The sequence below is a fragment of the Ixodes scapularis genome, unplaced genomic scaffold, assembly GCF_016920785.2.
Source record: "Ixodes scapularis isolate PalLabHiFi unplaced genomic scaffold, ASM1692078v2 PGA_scaffold4__175_contigs__length_147842914, whole genome shotgun sequence".
NCBI lineage: Eukaryota > Metazoa > Arthropoda > Arachnida > Ixodida > Ixodidae > Ixodes > Ixodes scapularis.
This window is the reverse complement of record NW_024609879.1, coordinates 110,557,580-110,585,574: the sequence shown is the minus strand read 5'-3', so window position 1 is coordinate 110,585,574 and position 27,995 is coordinate 110,557,580. Positions and strand designations below refer to the sequence as shown.

Below are 27,995 nucleotides of genomic sequence, written 5' to 3'. Positions count from 1 at the left end.
GGCAAATTTCTTATTGACCGCAAGAAATACCTCTTGAAAATGGCACTTTAATAAAAAGTAAAATGACCGTGGTCCCTGGCCACCTAGGTGAGCCTCAATACATCTCTCCCATGATGAGTACCACGAGTGCTGACCAGCCGGTGAAGGGGTGCGAGCCCTGCCCCTGCCCCGTGGAGTCCTTGTAATTCTCCCAAATGTACTTGGAGCGGCAGTACTCTTTGAGCACGTTGCGAATGATGTTCCCTCGTAGCTCCTTGTAGAGCTCAAAGGCCTTTTCCTGGAATGGCCCCGGCAGTTCGCTGTAGTGGTACAGCGCCCGCACTGCGAGGTAGTTTATGTTGATCCAGATGGGCCCCCGCCAGTAAGGGGGGTCCGTGTCTGTGTTGTACTTCATGTACATGGGAGAGTTCTTGGACAGGGAACGGAGGCCAAAGTCCGTCCAGAGCAGGGAAGGGTCACGGAGGTCCGTCATCAGCTTGCCCAAGGCAGGATTCTCAGGTGCCAGCAGCCTTAGGAGCAGCGGGAACAAGCTGACATAGCCAAAGTGCTGCACAAACTGCAGTCGTGGGGTGTCCAGTGCAAGCCGCACCTTGGGCAACGGAGCTGCATGGTGCTGTCCCGGGGGCACTTTCTGTTCCACCAGACGCACTCTGTCCGTGTGCAATCCGTAGTCGCAGTAGTGTCCAGACTCGGGCGACAGGTGCAGCCGATCCAGAGCAGCAGCGTCGCTCAACCACCTATGGGTGGCTGCAAGATGCTCAGACCTGCGGTCCTTCAGCAGATCAGCTACCCGAGAGAGCACGCCAGACGAAAACGCCAACCAGCAGCGCAAGTCAACGTGGCGCTCATCTTCCGTGGGGTGCGAAGCCCTTGGGTAGTCGTCAAGTCCCGATGTCAGTGTCTTTGGGTTCAGCTCGTTGCGGCTGGTGGCATCGCGGCCCCGCCAGCGGAACGTACCGGGGACCTTTCCCGCCTGCGTGGTGTTGAGCCAGTCGAATAGCTTTAGAAAACGTGGGAAAGTCGCCTGCAAGAAGTCGCCATGGGTCGTACCACTGTCCGGGTGATTGAGGAGTGCTTCCAGGGCAAAGAACATTGCTGGAGGATTGGCATTGGTGTCCCTCTGCACAACGTACTGGGCTGGCACTTGGGAGCGTGCCTCTGTGCCAAGGATCTGCTCGCGAGGAATCCAACCGTCTACGTTCATCAGGTCTAGCCAATGGGATATTATGTCCTTGGAGATGTCGGGGTCCCAACGTGACAGCAGCAGGTTGTGGAAGCCCTCGTCCCATAAAAAGCCCCGTGGAAAGAAAGACCGCGATGGTACTGCAGTATACAGACCTGCCTTCCAGTATTCCACTGGCTCCTTGTTGTATGAGGATTGAACTAGAGAAGACCCACGAAAGTAGCCAATCCCACCAACCAAGTTACTCAGGATTTCTTTGGCTACCTCATTGTCTGCATTGCTGAAGCCCTTGGTAGGCAGCTTGAACACCTTGTTGAACCTCTCGTCAAACTGAGTAGTGTAGTCAAGCAGCTCTTTGTCAAACTCTTCTCCTGAAAGGGTACTGGGACGTTCAAGAAAGCTTGCAGACTCAAAGACGACTTCCATTTCGTAGGGAGGCATCACAGTGACTTGGGTGAGAACAAAGTTGGGTGTTCTTTTACGCTCCTTGTCCTCTAATGAGAAACTGCTTCCACGTGTAACATACAGACGTCTGGCACCTTTCTTTGGCTGTGAAACAACTAAGTTTCGCAAAACCAGCTCATGCAGTGTCTCCAGCCCCGATGCCACTGTGCTCAGGTAAGTATGCTGCACCACATTGCTTGTGTCTCTGTCCAAAAAGTGCACCGTAAACTTGCCCAAGTCATCGGTCTGCCCAGACACATGCTCAAGGCGAGATTTAGTTGCGACACTTGGCAGCAGCTGCCCTTGTCCGTCAGTCGCAACATAGAACAGGAGAGAGATCGGCACAGTGGTTGTCGTGTTCACCCCCTAGAAAAGAAAGCGCCGTAAGCAAAATGATTAAAAGTCACTCCTAGGAAACAAACGTCAATACCTTGGGCTTGACGGCGATCCTGGCCGTCCAGTCTCCCCCATTGCGACCGCCGGCTCTTTTCACAAACGATGTCTCAATCAGGTACCCCCCGTCGACAATCCGCTGTACGCCAAAATTGACACCGTCATGTCGAACCCATCCATACTGTTCGAGGCCATCCCACTGGCTGCACCAGTGCCTGATGCCGAGGTTCTGGTTCTTTAGTTCCTGGGAGAACCACATGAGTCCTGCCACCAATGGCTGAGCACTCCGGGTCTTCATGCCAAAGTACAGTGCACTCCGGTAACTGCCCCAGAACCTGTCTGGGACGTCCAGTCCACTTTTCTTCACCACCTTCGGGAGGCTCACTGGCCGGATGACCCATGACTCGAGATAGTGCAGGTAGTAAACATAGAAAACGACAGACAAAATGAGCACTGCATTAAAAACTATGAACAAGGTGAACTTGGAATCGAACTTGGGCTGCGAGCTTGCACGTTTTGTCTGGCCGCCCAGTTTCGTTGAGTGCCGTGCCGGTGAAAGTCGCGCATTTTCTTCCACTTTTCGTTGACGCACCATATTTTCTGCGAAGAAATGTTGGGAGGAAAGGCAGTTAGGACAAGTCGGTTCACGACGACGCTACGTCACATAAAGCATGCCGGAGGCGGTTACAGATATGCCTGAAGTAAAGGATTTGTTGCGAAGTTCAAGTTTAACCAAGGCAATAAACCTACCTAATGCCCAGATTTCTAGTTGCACATGTAGTCGGTGTAATTCACATGCATAGAACGATCCTTTGGAGCTCTACTTCGAAGAGCCGCTTTACACAGCGGGGCGGCGGGGCCACGGTGTTACCCCGAAGTCGAGTCGAACGAAAGATTATTGAAGCCGCCCAAACTGCCCGAACAGCTCAAGCCACGCTGGCCACGCTGCATGACTGGCAAACCGGCAAACAAGTGTATGAGGGCATGGCACACTGGCGAGGCCGGCGTGGCATGGCGTGGTGTGGATGTCAGTGAGGGAGGCACAATTCGTTCGAGCCATCGAGATCGAGGCAGCGCCGCGGCAGCGAATTTGTTTCCCGAACCTGCTGCAAAATTAAGTTTTATTTTTAGAGCGCAGCTCTTAGGGGCCCGTTTCCGGCTTGAGCGGCGTCGGCGTCGCCGTCGGCGTAACCGCGCGGTGCATCATGGGAAATGTCCCATAATGCACCGCGCGAGCCCCCCACCAGGGTAACGTGACCTCGTGGGGGGGGGCACGTGACCCTCCGAAGTCACGTGACTCCCCTGAGGTCACGTGACCCCCCGCCGATGTCGCGTGACCCCCAATGACGTCATCGTCACTGATGACGTCACCGGCATCCACATCGTCATCATCACTGATGACGTCATCCACATCGTCATCATCACTGATGACGTCACCGGCATCGTCATCGTCACTGATGACGTCACCGGCATCCGCATCGTCATCGTCACTGATGACGTTACCGACATCCGCATCGTCATCATCACTGATGACGTCATCAGTGACGTCACTGATGTCGTCACCGGCATCCACATCGTCATCGTCACTGATGACGTCACCGGCATCCGCATCGTCATCATCACTGATGACGTCACCGGCATCCGCATCGTCATCGTCACTGATGACGTCATCAGCGACGTCACTGATGACGTCACCGACATTCGCATCGTCATCATCACTGGTGAAGTCATCAGTGACGACATCCGCATCGTCATCGTCACTGATGACGTCATCAGTGACGTCAGTGATGACATCATCGGCATTGGGGGTCACGTGACCCCCCCCCCCTGGTTAGTTTAACCCCCCCCCCCCCCCCCAGTGCCCTTCCCTCCTCCTCCTCAAGAGCTGCGCTCTAATTCGGCGTTACAGGGAGTTGTAAGCAGCTTTCACTTTTTTTGCCTCCATTAGTTCTAGTCAACGAGGATTCTAGTGCACATAGGGTGGTAGCAGCGTCGATAGAAGTGGGGTCATGTGACAAGCTTTCTTCAAACATTTGGCGCAATTTGGTGACTCTTCGCTGGAGATTGGTGGCGGCCGTGTAGAAGACGATGGCGAGACCATGAGACCCTGTGGAGAGACCGATGAGATCGACGCGCGAAAAGGATGACGAGGAGGAAGTAGAAGGGAAGGCGCGTTGCGACGCTTGTTAGCGGTGGTGTTGGATGAATTTGAAAACTCGTTTCAAATCAGCCGCTCACAGGGGTCAGATTTAGCCTGCAGGATCTGTGTGAAACAGGAAGAAAGGTGGCACTCAACCAGAAATGGGAATAAGGACAGATGTGCTGGTAGAGGAACTGCAAAAGGAACAAGAGTGCAGATTTTTTTTTTTTTTTAATTATCATTAATGTTCCCCTCTTCATAAAGAATGGGCCCACCATGCGGAAATAAAATCTTCAGAGCTTGCTCAATGAAGGACCGATTTTTTCTATGTTTCATTCTCAACACACTTTTGGCGAGCTCACTAGCGACTCTGTATAAACTGGTCTAAACATATCTAAACAAACGACCAACTCCCTCCCGCGTGGCCGGTGCTTGACCAGAGGAAAATTGGCGACTCCTTCGCCGAGGGAAAGAGGCGGGGGTTTTTAGTTTTCTTTTGCTCGATTCTTTAAAGATCATAGTGGTGACATCCAACATTGGGAGTAATCTTGGGATCATCATAACCTCCGAGATCCCGAAGCGCGCGCGCGCGAAGGCCGCATGCCGCGTGCTTCGGGATCTCGGAGGCCATGGAACCATACTTTTTGTGTTTATTTTCTGGGCTAGGTGGCGCAAGCTACCGTCCCTTATAAAAGCCGCTAGCATCCATCCATCCAGCTCCCGCAGAGCCGCTCAGCTCCCGCGCTAATCATAACAACGTCGACAACGTCGCCTGCAGCTGCAGCGGCTGCAGCTGGCATGCAGCATGTATTGACTTTACCGTGATTTACTCGCTCACCCAGTGCCTCATAAAGTTATTTTACTCTGCGAGTTGGTCGCAGCTGCGTTGATTCTGCGGGAGCGGCTGGAACTAAAAAAATGAGTGAGTCTGAGAAGACGCCGGCGGAGCTGTTGGCCGAAATTCGGTCGAAAGACGAGGAAATCTGCCGGTTGAAGAGTCAACTTGCCCAGAAAGTAAGCCAGTGGTGCTTGTGACGCTGCCTTTGTTGATTGGTGGTTTATTGGTTGTCACAGTATACTTCACGAATGCGCGCTGTTGCCCCTCTTGCCCCTGTTGCCGATCTTGCCGATTAACGCAGGATTACCAATAGATATATGAATATGGCGGAAGCCCCTTAATCGGGCGGTGGCTTGCGCCACCTAGCCTGTGCAACGCTGAAAAGAGTTTGAGACAACGTTACTAAAAACCACTCATTTGGAGAATTAACCATTAAAACCCGGACTACTCGCGTCCACCGAGACAAAACTAAATACGATCGCCACCCTGTAGCGACTAGTCAAAACATGGAAGTTAATTTATACTGCTACTGTGAAATGGCCCTGCGAGATGGCGCCACCGGCCCTTGCGCGACTTGACTTGAACCGATACGTGTAGTTCCCCGAGTGGCCACTGCGGGAGAAACGGTGGCGTTGCGATCGCCAGTAGTTCGGTTCTCGAGTACGGATCAAAGCCACTTTTTCAAAGCTGGCTCCATTGCAGTTTCCCAACTGAGTTGTTCTTATAACATTGGTTTGATACCTTGGTTTCATTTGAGGCATGCAACACTTCTTTCTTCCACAAATGTCAACGCTCCGTTCGATCTGAAAGTGACGCTGTTGGAAGTTACAACAGCAAGGCATGTAGTTGGGCTAGTTGGTGGTACAGTCGCCGGCCATATGAGCTCCCCCGGCCGAACGCCAACCGGAGCAGGGAAAATCCCGCATGCGGCGCGTCGAGCGTTGCCGTATTCTGGGAGCCGGGCTATCGGGACCAAACCATTCCGCTATCAAAGGGGTGGAAGTTTAATAGCATTCCGCTTTTTGGAACGTGAATCTGAAGCACGGCCGATTACAATCCCGCTTTCGGTTGTAGGTGAACGCAGACGGCTTATCGAAGTTCTTCACTGCATAATATCTCTGACGTGTTATATGCTACTTTTCTATTTGCGAAACCGGTTTGTCATTTTAAATGGTTCCTGCTGAAGAAATAATCCTACGCACAAGCCCCCCCCCCCCCCCCCCCCCTTTCTTACAATCTTTCTTAAACCTAGACTAGACAATGACAAGCGATTTTGAAATAATTTGTTTAATCTATAAGGATTTCCTATAGATAGCAAAAAAAAATGATTTGTGTCGAAGCATGCAGAATAAAAATACAGGCACTTTTCATGCATGCGCTGTATCGAGGAGACTCTATTGTTCTGCGCTCAGCAGCGTGTTGTTTCGCCAAGGGTGACTTTCTACACGATAATTTTGCAGATGGCTTCCTGGTCGGCCACTTCTCGCTTGCCGAGGGATCATTGTTGTCATGCCTAATATCATATCAAACACAGGGTTTTTACATTTGTAAGCATCGATCGAACACTACTGCTTTATCTGCGCCTTAAGCAAGCTCCACTTTATCAGCAGTTATAACATCATCTCCGAACACTTGGGGCCAACACCCGAAGACGGCAATTCTTATCGGCCATGTTTTTGTGATTCACACTTCGGAAGGCTGGAATCCCGATAAAAGCTATGCGTCCACCCCTTTGATAACGGCATGGTTTGGTCCCAATAGCCCGGCTCCCAAAATGCGGCAACGCTCGACGCGCCGCGTGCGGGATTTTCGCTGATCCGGTCGGCGTTCGGTCGGGGGAGCTCATATGGCCGGCGACTGTACATACTGTTTGGTGGGAACGGCGCACAAAAGACATAGGGCGGGGTCGAAGAAACACACAGACAGGTCGCTGAGTTACAACTGAAAGTTTACTGCTCTGCAAGAAGAGAAATAAACACAGAAAGGAGGAAGGAGAGAGAACAAACAAATCAAACCAATAACATACGGCATCACCCATGCCCACGCGCCGTCACACGAACCTGCCACACTTTCTTACAAAATCTACCTCATCATTTGCAAGGGCAAGAGAAGGAGCACTCACACACGAGTCAGCTCCGTTAGATGCCATAAAATATGCTTCGTTTATCTCCCTCGCAGTCTTGTTTTTGTGACGAGACAAAATCTTTATATCATGAAATGACGGCGTGCAGCCACACCTATCACAATGGACCGCTAGGTTTCCTGAGGGCGAGGAACGCAAAGAAAGCGAATGTTCCCTTGCCCTTACGTTTATACAACGCCCAGTCTGGTCAATATACACCCTGCCGCATTACAGGGGGATCTGGTACACGACCCTGCTTGCACAAGCGGCGTACAGGGTGCGATTTTTGACGTCGCACTGAACGGAAGGGCGTCCCTCTCTACTCACAGCAGCACAAAGGTGTAACAGCTTAGATGGCGCCGAAAAGACGACAGGCACCTCAAACCTACCGGCAACGCGCTTAATTCGTTGGGACAAGGCATGGATATACGGGAGTACGACAGGTCTGGTGGATGGCCTTTGTTTTTTCCCAGGACTATTGTGCCCCCTAAACATCCTAACAAGAGACTCAGCAACACCAACCACAACCGCCAAAGGGAAGCCCGCAGAGGCAAGCCTTTCAACCTGAGTCACAAAACTTAACCCACAACTATGGTGACAGGATTTTAACAAAAACGCCCTGAGGCACGACCCAGCAGTGGCCCTTTTTACCAATTTTGAGTGAGCCGAGTCATAAGGAAGTAATCCCTTCTTCGATCTGGGATCATAGGCCCAGCACATGTGTGACGTCCCAAGGCGAAGATTAATGTCCAAAAATTGCAAAGCCCCTTCTGTCGGGACCTCGAGCTTAAAACTGAGGCCCTGGGAACATTCAATAAAAATGTTTGCAATCTCTTTAACCACTTGAACATAGTCGTTGTCAAGGCTGGGTCTAAGGACAATGAGATAATCATTTACATATCTTAGCTCTTTCAAAACACGTCCGTCCAGTCTGCCAGCAATGCCTCTATCACACCTCGCCAGATAGATATCACTAAGCACCGGTGCTACGCTAGACCCTATGCAAATTCCACTCTTTTGCAAAAAGGTATCACCCTCGTAGGCAACGTAGATTGACTGGAGGTAGAAATGCAGTAACTCTAGAAACAAATCACTTGATACCCCTGAAGAGCTACTGAACGCCATGGCCCCATTGGTTTGGATACATTCCTCCACGGCCGTCATAAGCTCTCCGTGGGGAATAAAATAAAACATATTCTCAACATCGAGTGACACAATGTCACAGGATCATGGGTTGTATACCCTCTCAAATATTCAACCAGAGCCTTTGAATTACGTATCAAAAAAGGGTCATTTAGGGTGAGCGAGGACAGGTGGCGCTGAAGGAACGAAGACACATGCAGCTGCCACAAATCCTTTTGGGTGACAATAGCCCTAAACGGCATCAACTCCTTATAGGTTTTCACCGTAAAGAAAGCTTCCAAGCTGAGACATTTCGCTCCTGACACAGATTTTCGAAGCCTATTTAAATTAAGATCCACACAGAGCGCCTTAACTTCAAATCCACACCCGACAAGGATCTCAAATTTTTCTGCAGTGCATGCCTCGATTTCTCTTAAAACATGTTATCAAGCACCACAACGAACCCGTTTTCCTTATCGGACACCAACAGCTTCAGTTTTGACTCCTTAAAGAACGGCACCACCGCACTTAGCTTCGTCTTGCGCACCGGTCGTCTGCCCTCCCTAGTGAGTCCTTCCACCCATTCGAGAACACACTGTTCCCTGTTGTCTGGGGTCACCTTCTCAGACACCTGATGCATGAGGGCCAGCATTTCCGTAGGCTTTACTGAGGGCTCTATGGCAAACTTTGGTCCCTTTTCCAGAACCTTCACAATCGCGGCCGGAGCCGAAGAGTCCCCCAGGAACACAACCTTGCCATCTCCATTAGGGATATCCTTATGCCTCTTAGGAAACGAGGCACGAAGACGCTCCCACAAGAAATCTGCGACTTGTGCAAACCCTCTTTTACGCGACCGATGGATTTTTTCAGTGACGCACACATCACCCGATGTTCAAAAGCACCAAACCCTCAAAGCCTCATGTAGAAGTCTCACTTGCCTCCATGATTCTGAACGAAGAATCTTGCACACGCGCTTGGCGTGTCCAGTCGACAGAGCCACCAGCCCAAAAAGGGCAACCACCTCACGCGGGAAGACTCCCTTCCTGGCGGCATATCCGTATTGTCGTGCTTTGCAGGTTGCAATGGCTATGGCGTTGACGTAGAAGATGTCTTGATGGGTTTGATTTGAAGAACACAGAAAAGGACCCGATGTGAGAGAAATGAACTGCAGCAAGACATGTAGTTGGGCTAGTTGGTGGTAAATACTCTTTGGCGGGAACAGTGCAAAAAAGACGTAGGACGGGGTCGAAGAAACACACAGACAGGGCGCTGACTTACAACTTAAAGTTTATTGCTCTGCAAAAAGAGAAATAAACACAGAAAGGAGGAAGCTAGGGGAGAGAACAAACAAATCAAACCAATAACATACGGCATCACCCATGCCCACGCGCCGTCACACGAACCTGCCACACTTTTTTACAAAATCTACCTCGTCATTTGCAAAGGCAACAGAAGGAGCGCTCACGTTTGAGTCAGCTCCAACAGATGCCATAAAATACGCTTTGTTTATCTCCATCGCAGTCTTGTTTTTGTGACGAGACGAAATCTTTATATCATGAAATGATGGCATGTAGCCACACCTATCACAATGGACCGCTAGGTTCCCTGAGGGCAAGGAACGCAAAGAAAGCGAATGTTCCCTTGCCCTTATGTTTACACAACGCCCAGTCCTGCGGCAGGGTGTATATTGGTCAGACTGGGCGTTGTGTAAACGTAAGGGCAAGGGAACATTCACTTTCTTTACGTTCCTCGCCCTCAGGGAACCTAGCGGTCCATTGTGATAGGTGTGGCTGCACGCCGTCATTTTATGATATAAAGATTTTGTCTCGTTGCAAAAGCAAGACTGCGAGGGAGATAGACGAAGCATATTTTATGGCGTCTATCGGAGCTGACTCGTGTGTGAGCGCTCCTTCTGTTGCCCTTGCAAATGACGAGGTAGATTTTGTAAGAAAGTGTGGCAGGTTCGTGTGACGGCGCGTGGGCATGGGTGATGCCGTATGTTAATAGTTTGATTTATTTGTTCTCTCCCCTTCCTCCTTTCTGTGTTTATTTCTCTTTTTGCACAGCAGTAAACTTTAAGTTGTAAGTCAGCGCCCTGTCTGTGTGTTTCTTCGACCACATCCTACATCTTTTTTGCGCTGTTACCACCAAACAGTGGAAGTTACAAACAATCTTCTTGATGTGCGTCTATCACATCGTTACACACGGAACAGGATCTCTTGCCAGGGCTATGTACTCGTGGTGGTAGTTTTTTCTGTCTGCGGTTTGGTAATAAAAAATTTATAGCAAAATGCTAGGCAATTGTGTTGCATACGTGAAACGTTCTTGCATCACAAACGTTTAGCAATACTGAGTTTCCAGACGCCTACGATCACCGCACTCTACATCAGATAGTTCAATGCATACCATCTGTTCACTTGATGGTTGTTCCTAGAATGAAGAGATACTACTGCTAATTGGGCTAATAAACTTGACTGATGATCTTCCAGAACCTCTCATACTCTCGAGCTCCTCTCCTTGAGTGCGCACAGGTGTTCGAGCTTCTCCTCGCTTACCTCACTCCTCCTTGCTTAACCTTCTGGTCATATGACCTCCCCATTAACCAATCATCGTCGAGCGCCACGCTCCTCTCTCACCCATCAACCAATCAGTGTCGAGCCTCGCAGCCATGCTTCTATCTAGGCTTCACTCTTAGGGCTTCACGAAATGCTGAACAATTAGCCAATGAACGTTTCACGTTAAAAACATCAGCCTGTCTGCTCTCGTGTCCTCCAAATAACGAGTGACCATTAGCTTTTACATGGAAAGAGATTGTGCACATGCAAAAAGCTCATTGCCCTTCTACAGTGGCATGACATAAGGGCTCAAATCTAACTAATACTGGCTACCGTAAAATACTAAGCAAGTGCCCACTTAAAATATGAAGATAATCGCAAAAAAATAGGGGATGGGTGCATGTGAGGTCAGCAATTTTACATATATATGTACTGTGCATAAATTTTCAGATGCTTCAGATTTTGCGGGTGGGTGCTTAGTGCAAAATGGGCGGATGCACAGTATTCTATGGGATGTAGACATGCTGAAACTGCATTGCTACATGTCATCAAACGCACAGACAGGCAGTTGCATGTTTTAGACATCAAAAGAAAAAAACTCGTCAGCCACCTAAGTTGTAGCGACAATTATGATTATGCCGTGTTTCGGTGACATAACCAGGTTGATCGTCAAAAGACCAGTTGTCTTGCTGGTATTACTTGATGCTCCGTCTCCCATACTACGGGAACTAAAGTATATTGTGGAAATTAACATCTGTCGTTGTCCTTGTATGTTTTGGGCCTTCAATTCCCATAACATTTCGGGTACAGCTGAACAAACTAAACGTGTTGAACACGTTGACATCAGACTATCCAAAGTCGACTCAGTTCTAATTGTCATTTCGGGGTGAGCTACAAGAGACTGACTTGCGTCACTATTGCCAGTAGCTGAGTGGTTGCTGTAGCATGGAGGACATTTTATTTCACAGGCATGCTTTTTAAGGTGCCCCAAGCTGGAAGGAATACGGGCAGGTAATGAAGAGGCAAAAAAATTAAAGACGTTTACACTTCTCTGTAATCCCGAATTAGAGTGCAGCTCTTTAGAAGGAGGAGGGAAGGGTACGGAGAGGAATGCAACAGGAAATTGTGGGACAATTTCACGGTAAATTCCCCCGATAAATGTAGCGGAGAAATTTCCCCGCTAGATTTGGCGGAAAAAGTTTCCCGCTAAATTTTGCGGAAAAAATTGCCCCCTAAATTTGGCAAAAATATTTCCGTACTACATTCAGCGAAAAAATTTACCCGCTAAATTTAGCGGAAAAGTGTCCCGCCGAATTTAGTGGTTGTGTGACGTCATTATGGGAAACGTCCCATAATGCCACGTGCAATTACATAGACGGCTACGGCTACGGCGATGCCGCGCAAGCCGGAGACGGGCGTTTAAGAGCTGCGCTCTAAAAAAGTGTCTACCGCTACTTTATAGTTCATGAGGATTGGAATTTGTGCTGGGGCAGGATGTGGCTTTGCTTGTGAATATGTTTTTTGTCAGTGACTTTTTGTTTTTTAATGTTTGTGTATGAATGCAGAAGGGCACAGGACAAGCAGGTGGCCTGACAAAAGAGGATGTCGCACGGTACAGCCGACAGATGATCCTGCCAGGCTTTGGAGTGGCTGGTGAGCATAACAGTGACAGGATGCTCAACATCTGTTTGGGACATCTGTTGCGTACAATGTGCGCAGGTCTACGTCGCATACGTTTCCCACATGCGGAAGAAAATAATTGCCTCAATGTTAAAATTTGGACCCGCTCGTTTCGAGAAAAATAACACAAAAATAAAACGGTAGATTCATACAGCTGTACTCATGACTGTTGTTGCAGCTATAAAATATATTAGTTCTTCCTCATAGATGAACCAAAAATACAATTGTGATTTTTGGGAGTGGCCCACTTAAAACCCTGCAAGAGCCAAAAACAAAATATTCGCATAACATTTCATATAATACAGTAGACCATCCTTACAAGAGTGGTACTGCCCAGTGCGGTCGAAAAATATAGAGAGATGGGGGAGAAAATGACGGGTGGGGGAGGGGAATTTATGATCTCTTCCTCCTAATTGTTTAATACAAATGCCTGAAATATCTGGAGGGGGGAGAGGTTCCCCCCCTCCCCCTCCAATTGTTTTGACGTGCCACTTGTACGGCTTTACTTGTCCACTGAGCTGTGTCCGTGGACTGAGCCGTGCTTATGGTCTGAAATGTCGGTTTGGGGGGTGGGGGGGGGGGGGGGGGGGGGGGGGCAATCACTTCCCTCTTTTTTGCACCTCCCCTTTCCAACGATGCTGATACACATAAAAGCTACAAATTATAATAGTGTGCTTCCCCTTTTAATGTCACTCCTACAGAGAACCAATATACATAAGCATGGGAAATAAGTCCGTTCAAAAGAAAGAAAGTATCAAATATCTAGGAGTGACTCTTGATTCTGTTTTCAACTGGAAGCTGCACATTGAAACGGCACCTGGGTATGGATCCAGAATTAGCCAACATGGCTAAGGATCCAGATACAATATGCGGTGCTTTTGATGTTTACTGCTTTGGCCCCAACGGGCTGGCAGTATTGATGAATGAATAAAAAGTATGACTAAAGATTTATTCAATGGTACCGTCTTACTGGTACACTGAGCTATGTCCCCCGGTTTCGACCGCAGGCCAGAAAGCTCTGAAAGCGGCGTCCGTGCTCATAGTGGGCGCCGGCGGACTAGGGTGCCCCTGTGCCGCGTACTTGGCTGCTGCCGGTGTGGGTGAGTTGTCTCTGTTGCATTTATTGGTATTTTAAAGGACCCAAAAAGAGGCACGTCAGTGAAGACAGGTTACGAAGAGTAATTAAAATAAAATATACCCATATTAATCTGACAAACACTGTTAGCTTTATTCTGGATGCTCGCTTGGAAAATTGATTGCATAGAAGGACTCAAATGGCTTCTTTCACATGATCACATTTTTTTAAAGTATGAATAACCTACTCAAGGTTTTGTTCTTTATGCCATTGACTTAAATAAGCCTACCTGAAAGTGTTGTCACTAAAAGCACTCATCATACTAATTATGTCCAGCTGCTCTTTGGGGCTTGCCCATTGCATCTTTCTACCATTTGTGATTGCACTTCAGGCTATGATAATATAACAACAACACTATTAAAATTATTATATATTAGAAGTCTTATATTTAGGGAAACTACAAAGAAATTTCGGCGCCTATTCTTTGGTCTATTTATGTTGAATGGAGCATTACCACATCAGACATACCAATCTCTTGTAGAAAAAGACTCGAAAAGTAATTTTAAAACAAATAAAACGATTTGCAAAGAGCACCTGGTGGATGTCGCTAACGCCTCATTTGTAATGCCCGTCTAGGAACCTTGACACATAGTGACGGTAACTTGACTGGTGGTGACGAGATAAGAGCTGAAAGCGGAACTCCCCTCTCCCCAAGACTCTCTTTTGTGTGTCCCAGAAGTCGCTGTTGTCTCTCTACAAGATTATAGAAGATTAACCGATCACTCAAAATTTGTACAAAGGCAGCTTTGGGGTTACTTGCGGTGGCCTGATCGCTGGTGTGCTTCGGCTGCTTTCAGCGGATGCTACGAGCCATCGGGGCCTATCCAAGGCCGTGTGAATGTCACGTGACCTTGGAGAGGGGGCACAGCGACGTGCGGAAAGCGTATCACGGGCTGTGTCCACAAAGTGGGATTGGCTGGTATAGCTCGCAGCATCTGCTGCGTCCGGACATAGGGTCCTAAAACAAGCTACTTCACGACTGCGGCGGATGCGATGTGCTCTCTGCTGGCTGCTCTCCCAGCATTTGCCAGAGTGGGCCGTTTATAACGAAAGATAGAGCCACCAGGCTCAAAATGCAAACGTGCGATTGTCATTTACGAATATTGTGGATCGTATTCAGCCTATTTGTGAACGCAACGGGTATATTTCAAATTTCGTTGAAGTATACCTTTAAGAAATGTCAATGCTTGACATTTTGTGGTAAGCTATTTTTCATGAATTTCGTAAATAAAATTAAACTTGCACATAATTCAAAGGGCTCATATATATACACGAAAACCAGCGACTGTCAAACCCTAACCAAAATATTTTACTCTCTCAAAATATTCCACAATGTGACATACTTGTGAAGTGCCGAGGCCCACAAATATACAGCAGTTCATATCTGCAATTCCAAATATCTGCGGTATGCTAAAATAAGTGGGATTTTAGAAGTTTTTCTTTTCGGTTTGAGAAATTAAGCTTCAGTGTTTTTCTTTTCCAGTTTTTTCAGATTATCGGTAGCAATTTTTTATATTGTTATTACCATGCATGGCAGAATACTTACGGGCTGAAGAAATGTAATTGTGTTAGCTTTGCAGATGAGTGGATCACAAAGTGTGTGATTTCGCTACAGAGTAATTCCACAATCGTTGCAGGGAAGATCGGATTGCTGGACTATGACGTGGTGGAAAGCAGTAACCTTCATCGGCAGATACTACACTCAGAGGCAAAGCTGGGGATGGCCAAAGTTGACTCCCTCACTGTAGCGCTCAGGCAGTATGTGCTGTTTATCAACCAGTCAATCAATCTATCATGCCTGATTGTGCCCCAAGCAGCTGGGCAAACCTTGGGAGGGGTGCACATACATAAAGTAAACATAATATGAAATATGACCAAGTTATAACGAGTAAAATGCCTCTCTTGAACTTTTCAGAGCTTGTGAAGAAATCCACATCAGTGTTATCTGACTTGTCATAAGCAAGCTGCACGAGTGTCAGTGTTTATCGTGTTTGCATGTGCGACTCATAAATAAACTCTATAAAATTAAGTTTGGCAGGTTCAGCATTGCACATTTGCAAAACGGAAAGAGGAACACTCTCCAGACAAGAGAGATAGCACATTCTTTATCATCAATCTCGTTTTGTCGTCTGTTTTTTATCTTGTCCATGTTTTCTCAGAGAAACCCAGACACCTCTTGAAGTAGGGCAGGCTCACCGGCCACGGTTAGGCTGTGACTATGATCGGAAGTGGCCAGGCTTGGATTTTGGATGATGGTTTGTGTAGTGCCAGCCTGCAAGACGGCTTTTGTTTTGCTCGCAGGCTCAACTCGCAGCCAGAGTATGTCCGTCACAACAGTGTTTTGGACAGCAGCAATGCCCTGCAGATTCTTCGAGGGTGCGTTTTAAGTTTCTTTTGTTTGCTATTTCGCGTTGGCCAACGACATTGGTCAACATACCGGCGTGCAGTCACACATTGATTTGGGCTGACTTCCTCCTGCCCTGTGCACTTTCTAGATCCTTTAGGCAGTTCTTGCACACACCATGAGCTCTAGACCTGCGAGTGTTTCGAGGAGGCGTTTCAACTTGCGCTTAAGAAGCTAAAAATAAACGGTTCTTTTTACGAAACTATGTGGAACCCCGCATGAGAGGACAAGTTAATAGTTGACCGGTTTTATAAAAATTAGTCACATCAAACATTGTGGCTTCAAAATGCCATCCCGAGCTGAATCTTTCAGGTAATTCGGTACTACTAGCACCCACACTGCTGCGCTGTCTAAAAATGAGCTTACCGAATGACAAATATTTGGCTACGGAGTTTTAACTTTTGAATCTTTTGCCTTACTGTTTTTTTTTTAAATATTTCCGCTCTTTGGAACTTTGCTTTCAATTCCGTGTTTGTTAGTTGCTGTTCGTTACTAAAAGTGCGACGTCATAAAAGCCGAACTACAGTAATTGTACCCCCTTGTGTGAAGTTCAAAGCCAACTTGCTAGAAACGGCGTTTTAACTAAGACTGTGAACGAAAGCCTGCCAAGCCTCGAACCAGGGGCGTAGCCAGAGGAAAGGCTTATGGGGTTCAGCCCCCCCCTCCCCCCCCCTTCCCCCGAAATCCAGCCGACCCTATAATATACACATGCATTTTGACCCCCCTCACTCCCTTCGCACCCCAAGTCACAGATATCCCAGCCAACCTCAGCAACCTCCACCTCCACCCCCCCCCCCCCCCCCCCAAAAAAAAATAAAAGAAAAAAAAATGTTTACAATTCCCTGTAATATCGAATTAGAGCGCAGCTCTTGAGGAGGAGGAGGGGAAGGTATGGAGAGGAGGGTATGCCCCTCCTCCTCATACGCACCCTTTCCTCCTCCTGTCCTGCTCGCCTCCCATTTAGCGGAAAAGTTTCGCTAAATTTTCCATTAAAATTTTTTGCTAAATTTGGGGGGGGGGGGGGGGGAGGGGGGAGAATTTTCCGCTAAACTTAGCGGGGGAATTTTTCCTCTAAATTTAGCAGGGAAATTTTTCTGCTAAATTTAGCGGAAAATTTTTCCGCTAAATTTGGGGGGGGGGGGGGGGGGGGGGATTTCTGCTAAATTTAGCGAGAGAATTTTTCCGCCAAATTTAGCTGGGAAATTTTTCTGCTAAATTTAGCAGGGAAATTTTTCTGCTAAATTTAGCGGAAAAATTTTTCAGTCAAATTTAGCAGGGAATTTTTTCCTATAAATCTAGCGGGGAATATTTTCCGTTGAATTTAGCGGGGAAATTTTCCCGCTAAATTTAGCAGGGAAATTTACCTATAATGCAATGCACGGTGACATCGCTCGTGACCCTCGTGACGTCACGTGTGACGTCATCGTGGGAATGCATGATGCACCATGCGATTACGCCGATGCCGTTCAAGCCGGAAACAGGCGCCCAAGATCTGCGCCCTAAAAACAATTCCTGGCTACATGGTGAACAGAACATTCTTGGCCACGTTATTGCCTGGGGCGTGCAAGCGCTCGAGACTCGACTTTACATTCCACTTCGCCCGTGCACTAGCCTTGGCACTGCTTTTTTTCACACCATAGACACAGTCTCAGCTAAGACTGTTTCTGGGAAGCCGGCCCAGAATTGGACTTGCAGTGTGTTTCGAAGGAATTAAACAAACAATTTAATGACAGAGAGCCCATTGTTTTGGGTGTTCTATCTGTATTTAACTTTTACTGTCATTCAATTAATGTTTGGGTGCAACACTATCCTGCAGGTATATCCAAAATCTTTTGGGTGCAGGACTACCCTGCAGATAGTTTTGCACTCAAACAGATAGTTTTGCACTCAAACTTTTGGGCACAGGACTATCCTGCAGAAGTTCTGCACCCAAACCTTTGGGTGTGGGACTATCCTGCAGATAGTTATGCACCCAAACTTTTGGGTGTGGGACTATCCTGCAGATAGTTCTGCATCCAAGCTTTGGGGTGCAGGACTATCCTGCAGATATTCCTGCACTCAAACTTTTGGATGCGTGACTACCTTTCTGATAGTGCTGCACTTAAAATTTTTCGGCAACACCAAAGGGCACCACAGGGAAACCAATCGACCAATCGAAACGCAGGTACCAGGTAGTAGTCGATGCGAGTGACAACGTGGCGACGCGCTACCTGGTGAGCGACGCGTGCGTGTGTCTGGGAATCCCGCTGGTGTCGGGCAGCGCACTCCGTTGGGAGGGGCAGCTCTGCGTGTACAACTTCAATGGCGGCCCCTGCTACCGCTGCCTTTTCCCCCAACCTCCGCCGAGGGCGACGGTGGACAACTGCTCCGACGGCGGCGTCCTTGGAATGGGTGAGTGCCATCAGACTGTTCAGGTCCCCTTCCTCCTCGCTGCGCCTGGAACGCGCCTCCGACTGGTTTGTTTACCACGTCCCCAAAACGTGGTCTCTCGATGTCCGTCCAACGACGTCATGAAATCGTCACGTCGTTGCCGGCCGTGATCCCTGCGGCGTTGCAGCGGTAATGGCGTACGTGCCAGACGCCTGTTCTGCTGGAGGTTGCTCTCTAGCTTGACAGTCCACGGAAGCTTTGGTAGCCGGAGTTGGGACGCCACGACGACGGCGAAACTTGCATTCTCTTGTGCTCTTCTTTCCAGAACTCCGGGATCGTGACATCCGATGGCATGACACTCCAGATTTTGTGACGTCAATTGTTACCACTTTGGGACCGCTTTTGCTGTGTGGGCAAAAATAGGACACTAAACAGGCCCGTCAGAGATGCGTTCAAGGCACCATATCGTCCTAGAGTCACCAAAAGGATAAGAACTTGCCTTCCACCGCGCTTTGGCTGTGTGTGCATGCTCAAAGATCCGCCGAAGCGTTATCGAAGGCTTGCGCTGGAGGCTGGACAACTTAAGGTCCTTCCTGCCATTCTTGTCCTGTCTGGGACTATAAAGCCACTGGATCCTGAAGTCCGATTTTGGTCAAGGTAAGGGCGAGAGAGTTTTCAGCCTCTAATCGGGCGTGGTGCGCCATAGCTCGAGCGTAATCGATTGATGGGACATTTTTGACCCGGTCGCGAATTCAAGATCGGGCAGAATTCTGGCAAGATTGTCTCGCCAACTTCCAAATAGCGAGGATGGTCTCGCGGCCTCCGCTGGGCTCATCCTTAGTACTCTTTTGTGTACCGGTCGATGTCTGCTTGTGTACGGCAGCGGAGCAACTTGAGTTTGCAAAAAAAAGCGCGGATTGTCGATGGCTTCCAGTGTGAAATAGCAGACGATCAAGATTTCTGCTCGCGTCTAATCTCGCTATGCCGGGGTGCTCGGTTCGTAGCAGACAATCATCTTTTTCTCGGTCCGTTAGCAGGCGGTGTATGGTGTCTTCTTGTTTTACTTCCGTCTGCGAATGGCTCTTCGTAACAGACGAACCGCATTCTTTGCTGATGTTAGCAGACGAAGCGTCTATGAATGCTATCTTTGCTCGCTCAGTGAGAGACAAATTAGATCTTGCCCTTGCTCTCACCTTGACCAAAATCGGACCCCTGAGAAAGTAGCATCAATGCCTTTCCCAAAACGTATCAGTTTTTATTGCTTTCATCAGCTGCATTCAGTTTATCTGCACCTCTTGCACCGGTGCAGAAAAGTGTAGGGTGGTGTACTTCCGATTGCATCTCAATACACATACCGGAAGTACTAAACTGCTCTACACTCTTCTGCACCAGTGCAGGTGGTGGAGGTAAATTGAGTGCAGCTAGTGTTTTGACCTTTTAAAATCTTTAGGGGGCCATTCTAAACCAGCCACACTTGTATTGTTCACCAAGTAGTTTTTTGTAAAGTGTGCATCAAAAGGAATGTGGAGTTCAGAAAACTTGAAACTGGAAAAGCTCATTTAATGATCACATTTTCCAGCAGCATTGTGCCTGGCCTGCAATTTATATGGCAGTTCGAAAGCTGCATGTTTTACCATTGGATGGAATCTTTTTTAGAAAGGCTCAGTTTGCTTCAACTGTGAGTGAGTGACTAAAAGATGATGCATCCATTTCAGTTCCAGGCATCATAGGAAGCCTACAGGCCCTTGAAGTGGTGAAAATTCTGACTGGCTGTGGAGGTATGTATTGACCTCTTGATAGCTATGCATCACATGCAAAACTCTGCTACCAGTGCATTTGTGAGCGAAAAAACCTGTTTACTTAGATTCCTGGGAGACATCATCGAAGACATCGGAGTGTTTTTGCTTTTGTGGCTATAGTAGCATCTCTTGTAGATCATGGAGCGAGTTAGGTTTTTAGATCATTGCTTTTTAGTAGTTTAGAAGCATGTTATTTTTATGGATAGTTTTATTTTAAATTGGGAGGCTATAAAATACTGGTAACGTTTTATCGACCTCGTTTTCCATTCTACACTAGTTATAGCCATGTTTCCGTTTTGTTATTTAATACTGTGCTTGTCTTACCTTGAAGTGACCTTTACATTAACAAGGAAGTTCTTGTTGGCAAAACTCTTCGTGAAATATCTGAAGCTCCTAAACAAGTATAATCACGGTCCATCTAGTAGGAACTTATCGGCGAAAAAAAAAACATATCACATTTTGACCTTTACTGTAACTTGCAGACACGAGTTTTTGTTTTGGATACAAGCAAATTTATTCTACTTTTAGCATATAATTTAGAATCTTGTTTTTGTTTGTATCTCTACAATTGCCACAGGTTTCATCTGGTTATTTTTACTTTTAATGCGAAAGCATTAACTGGTCCCATAGAGGGAACCGGCGTTCTCAGCTCTTGAAGCCGCGCACCAAATGGCACCTAAATTTTCTTGTCCCAATGGAGTGAAGCCTGTAGTTTGCGACAACGATGTGGCTTAGTTTCAAGGAACGCTACCCCATGGCGCTGCAGTCCCGCGGTGGTGGAAGGAACGTGGTTAACACAGTGGCGTGCGCTCGCTGGAGGCCCCGAGGGCTGAGGGAGGGGGGAGGAGGAGCGGGTGCTCCTGTCGGTGTCAACGAGCTCCTCTCGGTGTCGACGAAAATCGCAAATGCAAAGCTCGAAGAGCACTCAGCGGCGTTCAATTCGACATTCATGCCTTTCGCATTCACATATAAAAAAAGTGCTTGTGTCCTCAAAATTTTTTTTTTGTGAAGTAATGCAGTTTTATTAACATTTCATCTATTCTTTGCTTTGTATTTTGTGGGTAGTCACATTCACGATGTTAAATAAGTACCGTATTTTCCGGGCTATAGTCTGCGAACTATACATGTTTAAAAGTTGAAATTTCTGGCTGTGCGGACTATCTACGCGTGCGGACTATAAAGGAATTATGTTTTTCAAAATCCTTTATGACGAGACGGGACGGATTTTGTGAATAAAAGAGTATGTTATTGATCATTTATGTATATTATAGGCTTTTTTTGTGAGCTAAGAAAACATACATATGTCAAGGTGTGCCGCGTATGAGAAGAATTTCGTGTCGACTAAGCACCAGGTGCAGACTATGCACTGGGTGCGGACTATGCAGTGGGTGCGGACTATCTAAGCAAAAACTTTCATTTCTGACCCCAAATTTGCCTCTGCAGACTATACACCGGGTGCGGACTATAGTCCGGAAAATACGGTATATAACTTTCTGTGGCAGCTCACTGAAGAGTGAAAGTAGGGGTGCTTGCATTCCTTGGAACAGTGCTCACAACCTACAAGCTGTCATGCAATCTAGCTATCAGTTACTTTCGTGAGCGCCCATGGCTTCGGCAGCAATGCCACGGAAGGGTTGTTCCAGAGGACGCGGCAGCAGATACGATAATGACTAATTTTCGGCTTTGGCTTTGGCCGACGTTTGCAGACGTGTGTTCCGGTCGTCTGCTACTCCTGGACGGAAGCGCGGGGGTCGTGCGGCGAGTGGCGCTCCGGGGCAGGTCAGCCAACTGCGAGGCCTGCCGGAATCCGTCGTCTGCTCCGTTGCAGATGGACTACGCTGCCTGGTGCGGGTCGGGTCCCACCGACAAGGTCAGCCAAAGTAGACTGCCTGAAACACGTCCTCAACTGGTTTGTTTAGCCCCCTGTGCCGCCCACGCTTCGAAAGTGATCCCGAAGTGGCAACGCATGATGTCACATAAGCCGGCGTATCGTCCCGTTGGATGTCGCAATCCTGGTGGTTGGTCATATAAGTTTCAGCAACCTGCAGTAGAACGGGCGACTGCTATACTCACCTCTGCTGCTGCGCCGTTGCCGGGATCGCAGCATTACAATTTTACGACGTCATCAGGTGGAAATCAAGGGACACATTTGAGGACGAAGTTCGGAGACATATTCCAGGTGCCAAAGCTGAAGATCAGAATAGCAGACGGCTGCCAGGCCGGCATCGGTACGACTGGCAACGTGGCTGCCGAGACACCATGCTACTAGTCCCAGACTGTGCCTTTGATGATGCTTTGCAATTTGTATTTTACTACTTCATCTGGGCAGCCTATGCTGTTTCTCACAGAGCCAGTCATTGAGATTTTGTGGAAGGAGTCCGGTAAATGATGATGTAGCAATGACATTTTAAGTTTAAAGGGATACTTCAACGAAATTTGAAATATTCCCGTCGTGTTCAAAAATAGGTTGGATATGATCCACAATATCCGTAAATGACAATCGTACGTTTGTATTTTGAGCCTGGTGGCTGTATTTTCGTTATAAACGGCCCACTCTGGCAAGCGCTCGGAGAAGGCCCAGCGGAGACCACGTGACATCCAACGCATTCGTGACGTAGGTCGTCTTAGGACGAGCAAAGCTACGGCGAGGCTGACGTCGAGAGGATGGCTCAGTCGTTCCAGCCACCGAAGCGGCTGCTTTTGTACGAATTTTGAGTGACGGGATAATCTTCTGTAATCTTGTAGGGGGACAATAGCGACTTCTGCGACACACAAAAGGCATTCTCGGAAAGAGGGGAGTTCCTCCTGCCCCTCTTCTCTCGTCGTGGCCGGAGGCGAGACAACCTCCGTCGCTAGCTGTCAGGGTTCCTAGACGGGCATTACAAGCGAGGCGTTAGCAACATTCACCAGGTGCCTTTTGCTAATAGCTTTAATTCGTTTTAAAATTCCTTTTCGTGACTTTTTTAATGAGATATCGGTATGTTCGATGTGATGCTGCTCCTTTGAACACATATAGACCAGAAAATGAGCGCCGAAATTTCGTTGTAGTATCCCTTTAAGGCGGGACACTACCTGGGAATGTCAACTTTTAAACCGCTCACTCAATAGGCGTGATATTCGTAGGTGGTGTTTGTAGTCATATAGAAGGGGGGCGTGCAAAGTTTGCCCTGTGAACCAATTTTATGAGGTACTATACCCCCAAAATGAAGTAAAGCATAGCTTTGCATGGAATCTGATTAATGAATCTATCGTTGAGAAACGGTGTTGATAACCACATATCTTTCTGGTGGAATGCATAATGGAATACCTGTTGTCGGTTACCAGGGATGGGCAAAATACATGCAAAAATGTATCGAAATACAAATACAAAATACTTCGTCAAAAATGTATTTAATTAAAAATATAATTACATTTCCAAAAAAGCATTTAAGTACAAGATACAAATACAACCAAATGTATTTGGTCTCCTCCAAATACTTTTCCAAATACATTCCTCAAAATTTGCGTCAGCGACTTCAGGGCACCTGCAACGGGTTTCTGGGTATCTCATTTTAATTTTTGCATCGCACACTCGGGAGTTAGTGTGCGAGGCTCCAGTAACGTAATAGAAATATAATCACAAAAAAAATGTAATCAGCTTGGACGTAATAGGTGAAAAAACTACAGAGCTTCAAGCAGCTCTTTTTGTCGATTACATTTTGGTATAGACCAGCAAAGAACCGAGCCGACCAAGGCGCACAGCACTAGCTAGAGAATTGATTGTTGCAACTCGCACCAGTTACGAAAATCTAAACGACCCGCGCATTTAGAATGTTCCAGGCGTAAATATGGATGGAAATCAGGCTGGAAAGCATCACAAGTTGTCACAGGCACTTATTTAGCCAGTCTGCCTGTGAACGTCGATTTCGTCACTATTCTCCCTGGACTAGCACCGTAATCACAAAATCACAGAACACTTGTGCTTGGTCGAGAGACACTGCATTTGGTGCAGAACATAGTTTTCTTCCTGCTCTGGACAGTGACAATAAATTTGAGGGATGTATTTTCGCCCACACAATTGTATTTAATTGCAATTGTATTTGAAATACCCTCATTTTAGTATTTAAATACACACGTCAAATACATTACCTGATTTGTATTTAAATACAAATGCAAAATACACAAAGTATTTGAAATAAGTATTTCAAATACTTGTACTATTTGAAATACTGCCCATCCCTGTCGGTTACTAAGAAAAAAAAAGCATTCTACAACTTTTTTTTAAACATTTACCAAGTTTTGAAAAGTACAATTTTTCATAATAAAGGAACATGAAAATGCAAAATTTAAGTTCATAGTAACCGTTCCATAAAATTTTGGCATATAAGCCGCAAATACTAAGCCTCTCAATAGCTTCATACTGAAACAATAGTTTTATTAAATTGAAATTTATTCCAAAAAGTGGAATGGAGAAAAGTGTTCAAAGGGCTCAAACCTTTACCTTTTCTTTAGCATAGCTGGACTGAAAATAATTACAAAATAATAACTGTGCAGTGTAAACCAATGAAACTTTCTGTGAATACTCTCCAGATGTTAGTGGATGTAAATGTGGCATTTCTCAAAATCAACTTTTTTTTTTGCAGAAATGTTTTTTTTCTGGGTGGTGTCCCCCCTTGAATAAAGTGGTATTTGGGGGTAACTGTGCATGACAGTCACACTTCGAGAGTCCCAGCAGAGGTTGCATTTCTGAGTCGCAGTGTTATTGGGGTCTGATCATTTCATAGCTCCCCTTCTGGAAGTCGCAACGATTGGATCTTTGCTCCGTGTAAGAAGCAGATGGTGCGGGAGATTCGTCCGCAAAAGAGTTTACATTTTTAGCATTCTTTTTAATGTATAATTCAAAGAAATGACTAGTCATTTCACGTTCAGTCCCAAAGATTGCCATTCATATGCGCCCACAGCATGTGTTGCTGTAACAGCTGTGGTGTGGCTAACTTTCCTCTGGGGAGTAATTCTTGTCATGAAATGTATCTCAATGTTTGCTCGCAGGCATGCAGCATCTCTGTCTTACCCCAGGAGCAACGGATCTCCTGCAAGGTACGCTGCAACATCACTGAAGTGCCTCGTTGTAGTACTAGTAGTAGTAGAACTTTTCTGGGAACCTTTGTGAGGTACTAAATATCCAAGCCGGTGTTTGTTGTTGACGAATTTTGAGCCAGCTTGGATGCAGTTAAAAGGATATGAGGAAATGACTTTGGTTCTCAGATGTTCGAATACCAAATGGGGCAGACATGCTAGGTAATGCAACAGACGTGCGTTACCGATACGGCCACAAAGTCCAGAAAGTTTGCTATCTTTTGAGTTGTCCCGTAAACATTGTACCAGCTTTTATGTACGTTAAACATTCTCACGACGCTTCCAACTCGGCCACCATCGCCGCTTGCTTCCAGGAGCTGAAAGAGCGGCTTTCAGACGAGAGTCCGCCCGTGGTGGTGGACGTGCGGCCCGAGGTTCAGTTCGAGATGTGCCACATCCCCGGAAGCACGAGTATCCTTTCGTGAAATAGGGAGAACGTAGACGCACGTCTTGTTCCCAGAGGGTAGCTAAACGACGATGGTAAATGTACGGCAACCAGCTAGGTGCAAGGTAGGGTGCCTGGAACACGTCTCCGGCTGCACGTTTAGCATCCGAAGTGGCAATAAATTACGCTGCCAAAGCCGGAGTGCCACGCCATCGGATGTCGTGACCCCGGCGGTCGGGCATAGAAGTTCTGCCAAAGCAAACACAAACGTGAATGTCGCCGTCGTCGCGGCGCCTCAACTCCCGGCTGCTGAAACTTCTGTGGACCGTCGAGCTTGAGAGCCACTTGCAGAAGAACGGGCGTCTGCCACACATACGCCACCGCAGTTGCGACACCACAGGGATCGCGGCCTGTGACAGCGCGTCACTTTTACGACGAAGTCGGACGGAAATTGAGAGGCCACTTTTTCAGACGCAATGGACACGCTAGTCGGAGACTCATTTTAGGCACCGCAGTGGTAGAGTTTAAGCAACAAAGTAAGTTACGCTTCAGAGCAATGACGCCTCAGCCATGTTGGTTCTTCAAATCATTGTTGCCGGCTATTCGAAGCCAAGTCCGAAACCGCGGGAAACGGTTTTTCGTCCTCTGGAACCGTTGAAACGGTTCGCTACGGAGCGAAATGACGTCGCTCAAGGTTCCCGACACCGCGTTTAAGGCTCGGGAAGTCGCATTTTCGAACCGTAACGGTCGCCGATTGCGTCTGCCGTGCACTAGGCACCCATAATGGCGGCGCCCACAGGATCAGGGATCGGGATGCCGCTACTCTGCTTAGCTTATCTGATGGCTTTACTAGAGGTTAGTCGGCTCCGGTGGGAAAGTCTGCTAATGCGAAGTGCATCCTCAGCAATGCCCTTAGACGTCCCTCTGGAGTGCCTGGAGGAAGGGGCAATTGCTGTGGTTGAAAAACTTCGCGAGAGCGGCTCCAAAGAAGGTGGGTCTGCCCTCTATTGACCAGAATGCTTGCAAATGCAATAGGGAAAGAAAACGCTGGATATTATAACGTAACTTCTGGAATGCGTTAGAGTATACGAGAACAAATGACAGCCTTCTGTACCGAGGCTACCAAACTAAAGTATCCTGACAAGTTTGGCACACTTTTGGGTACTAAGGAATGAAAAAAAACTCGGAATCTTTCGACATGTCCTGGAGAGTTGAAATGTGCCCCTGCGGAAGAATGTAGAGTTGATCCCAATTGCTGGTTTCATTTTGCTCAAACTCCGATTTTTGTTTGCTTTTGTAGAGTTGTCAAATCTGGAAGGTAACGTTGCTTTGTAGCATCGCTATATGTGCGAAAGTGTTTTGGGGAAGCTCGGATATTGTCATTTCTAAAAAAAGACGAACGTTGCCTATCTTAAAAAATAAAAGCTGACATTGTGTGGCGTTTTGTCTCGCTATGCCGACTGGTTGCTGTTGAAAATAAAGCACAGATTAACGGAGTCTTTGAACTTGGACACGAAGTGTCCGCCGGTTTTGTTCAGAATTCTGGCAGCTTGATTGAAACCGTGCTAACTCTTGTGCGTTATTAAAACTACTACTCTGCTCACTTTGGTTTTCTTTTCGGCTGGACTTCCTTTCCGAAACTAACCTTTGGCCCGCCTCGGCGGCCAGTGCTCGTCGTGTGCCGCAGGGGCAACGATTCGCAGCTGGCGGTACAGAAGCTGCAGAAACTCCTGGGAGACCACGGCGACGTGACCTGCACCGTCCGCGACATTCAAGGCGGCCTCGAATCTTGGGCCCAGACGGTGGATCCAAGTTTTCCGACGTACTGAACGAGACGCTTGTCTAACGAACTACGCTCTAAGGAGTCTGGAGCGTCCGCAAACCCGCAAAGCAGTCGGGAAGGTCAATCACTGCAATCTACGGATGGAGCTCGGCGAACGATGAGACTGTTTATACGTCTAAGCCTAAAAGAGAGTCTGCACTCTGGTGCCGAGCACGATGTTTCAGCGCAGACTGTTTCATGAGGTTTAAACGTATCACAAGCCTCGTCATTTGTCTAGCCCTCTGCGCAGATTGCAGCGACTGGCTGTTTTAAGAACGTTGTGGGAAAGTAAACACTCCAGATTTCTTAGTGTGTGTTCAGTACCGTGGGTCGTGTGAAAAGGATACACTGCATTTTCGCATTAAACGTTGCCCAGACCCTTTTTGACCGATCACTGTTATTCTCGGGTGACTGTGTGAAAAATTAGTCGCAAAATAAATGCTTCAATGTAGCTGTGTGCTTAAAAAAAAGAAAAGGCTCGAGAGTTC

At 47.4% G+C, this 27,995-nt stretch overlaps 2 protein-coding genes across 2 annotated transcripts; one reads left to right on the top strand and one right to left on the bottom strand.

Moving 5' to 3' along the window:
• Nucleotides 1-13: 13 nt before the first annotated feature.
• LOC120838738 (mannosyl-oligosaccharide glucosidase-like) lies at nucleotides 14-5,444 on the bottom strand. The gene is made up of 3 exons (XM_040208780.3): nucleotides 5,168-5,444; nucleotides 2,058-2,620; nucleotides 14-1,993 (listed from the first exon to the last, which is right to left on the bottom strand). Exons 2-3 carry the CDS (start codon nucleotides 2,613-2,615, stop codon nucleotides 95-97), a joined length of 2,457 nt encoding a protein of 818 aa, XP_040064714.1. The 5' UTR covers nucleotides 2,616-2,620; nucleotides 5,168-5,444; the 3' UTR covers nucleotides 14-94.
• Nucleotides 4,901-27,891, top strand: LOC120838739 (adenylyltransferase and sulfurtransferase MOCS3). The gene is made up of 12 exons (XM_040208781.3): nucleotides 4,901-5,174; nucleotides 12,363-12,450; nucleotides 13,485-13,577; nucleotides 15,250-15,370; nucleotides 15,914-15,988; nucleotides 18,181-18,407; nucleotides 20,102-20,164; nucleotides 21,892-22,055; nucleotides 25,214-25,261; nucleotides 25,615-25,711; nucleotides 26,602-26,676; nucleotides 27,354-27,891. Exons 1-12 carry the CDS (start codon nucleotides 5,079-5,081, stop codon nucleotides 27,512-27,514), a joined length of 1,308 nt encoding a protein of 435 aa, XP_040064715.1. The 5' UTR covers nucleotides 4,901-5,078; the 3' UTR covers nucleotides 27,515-27,891.
• Nucleotides 27,892-27,995: the final 104 nt, after the last annotated feature.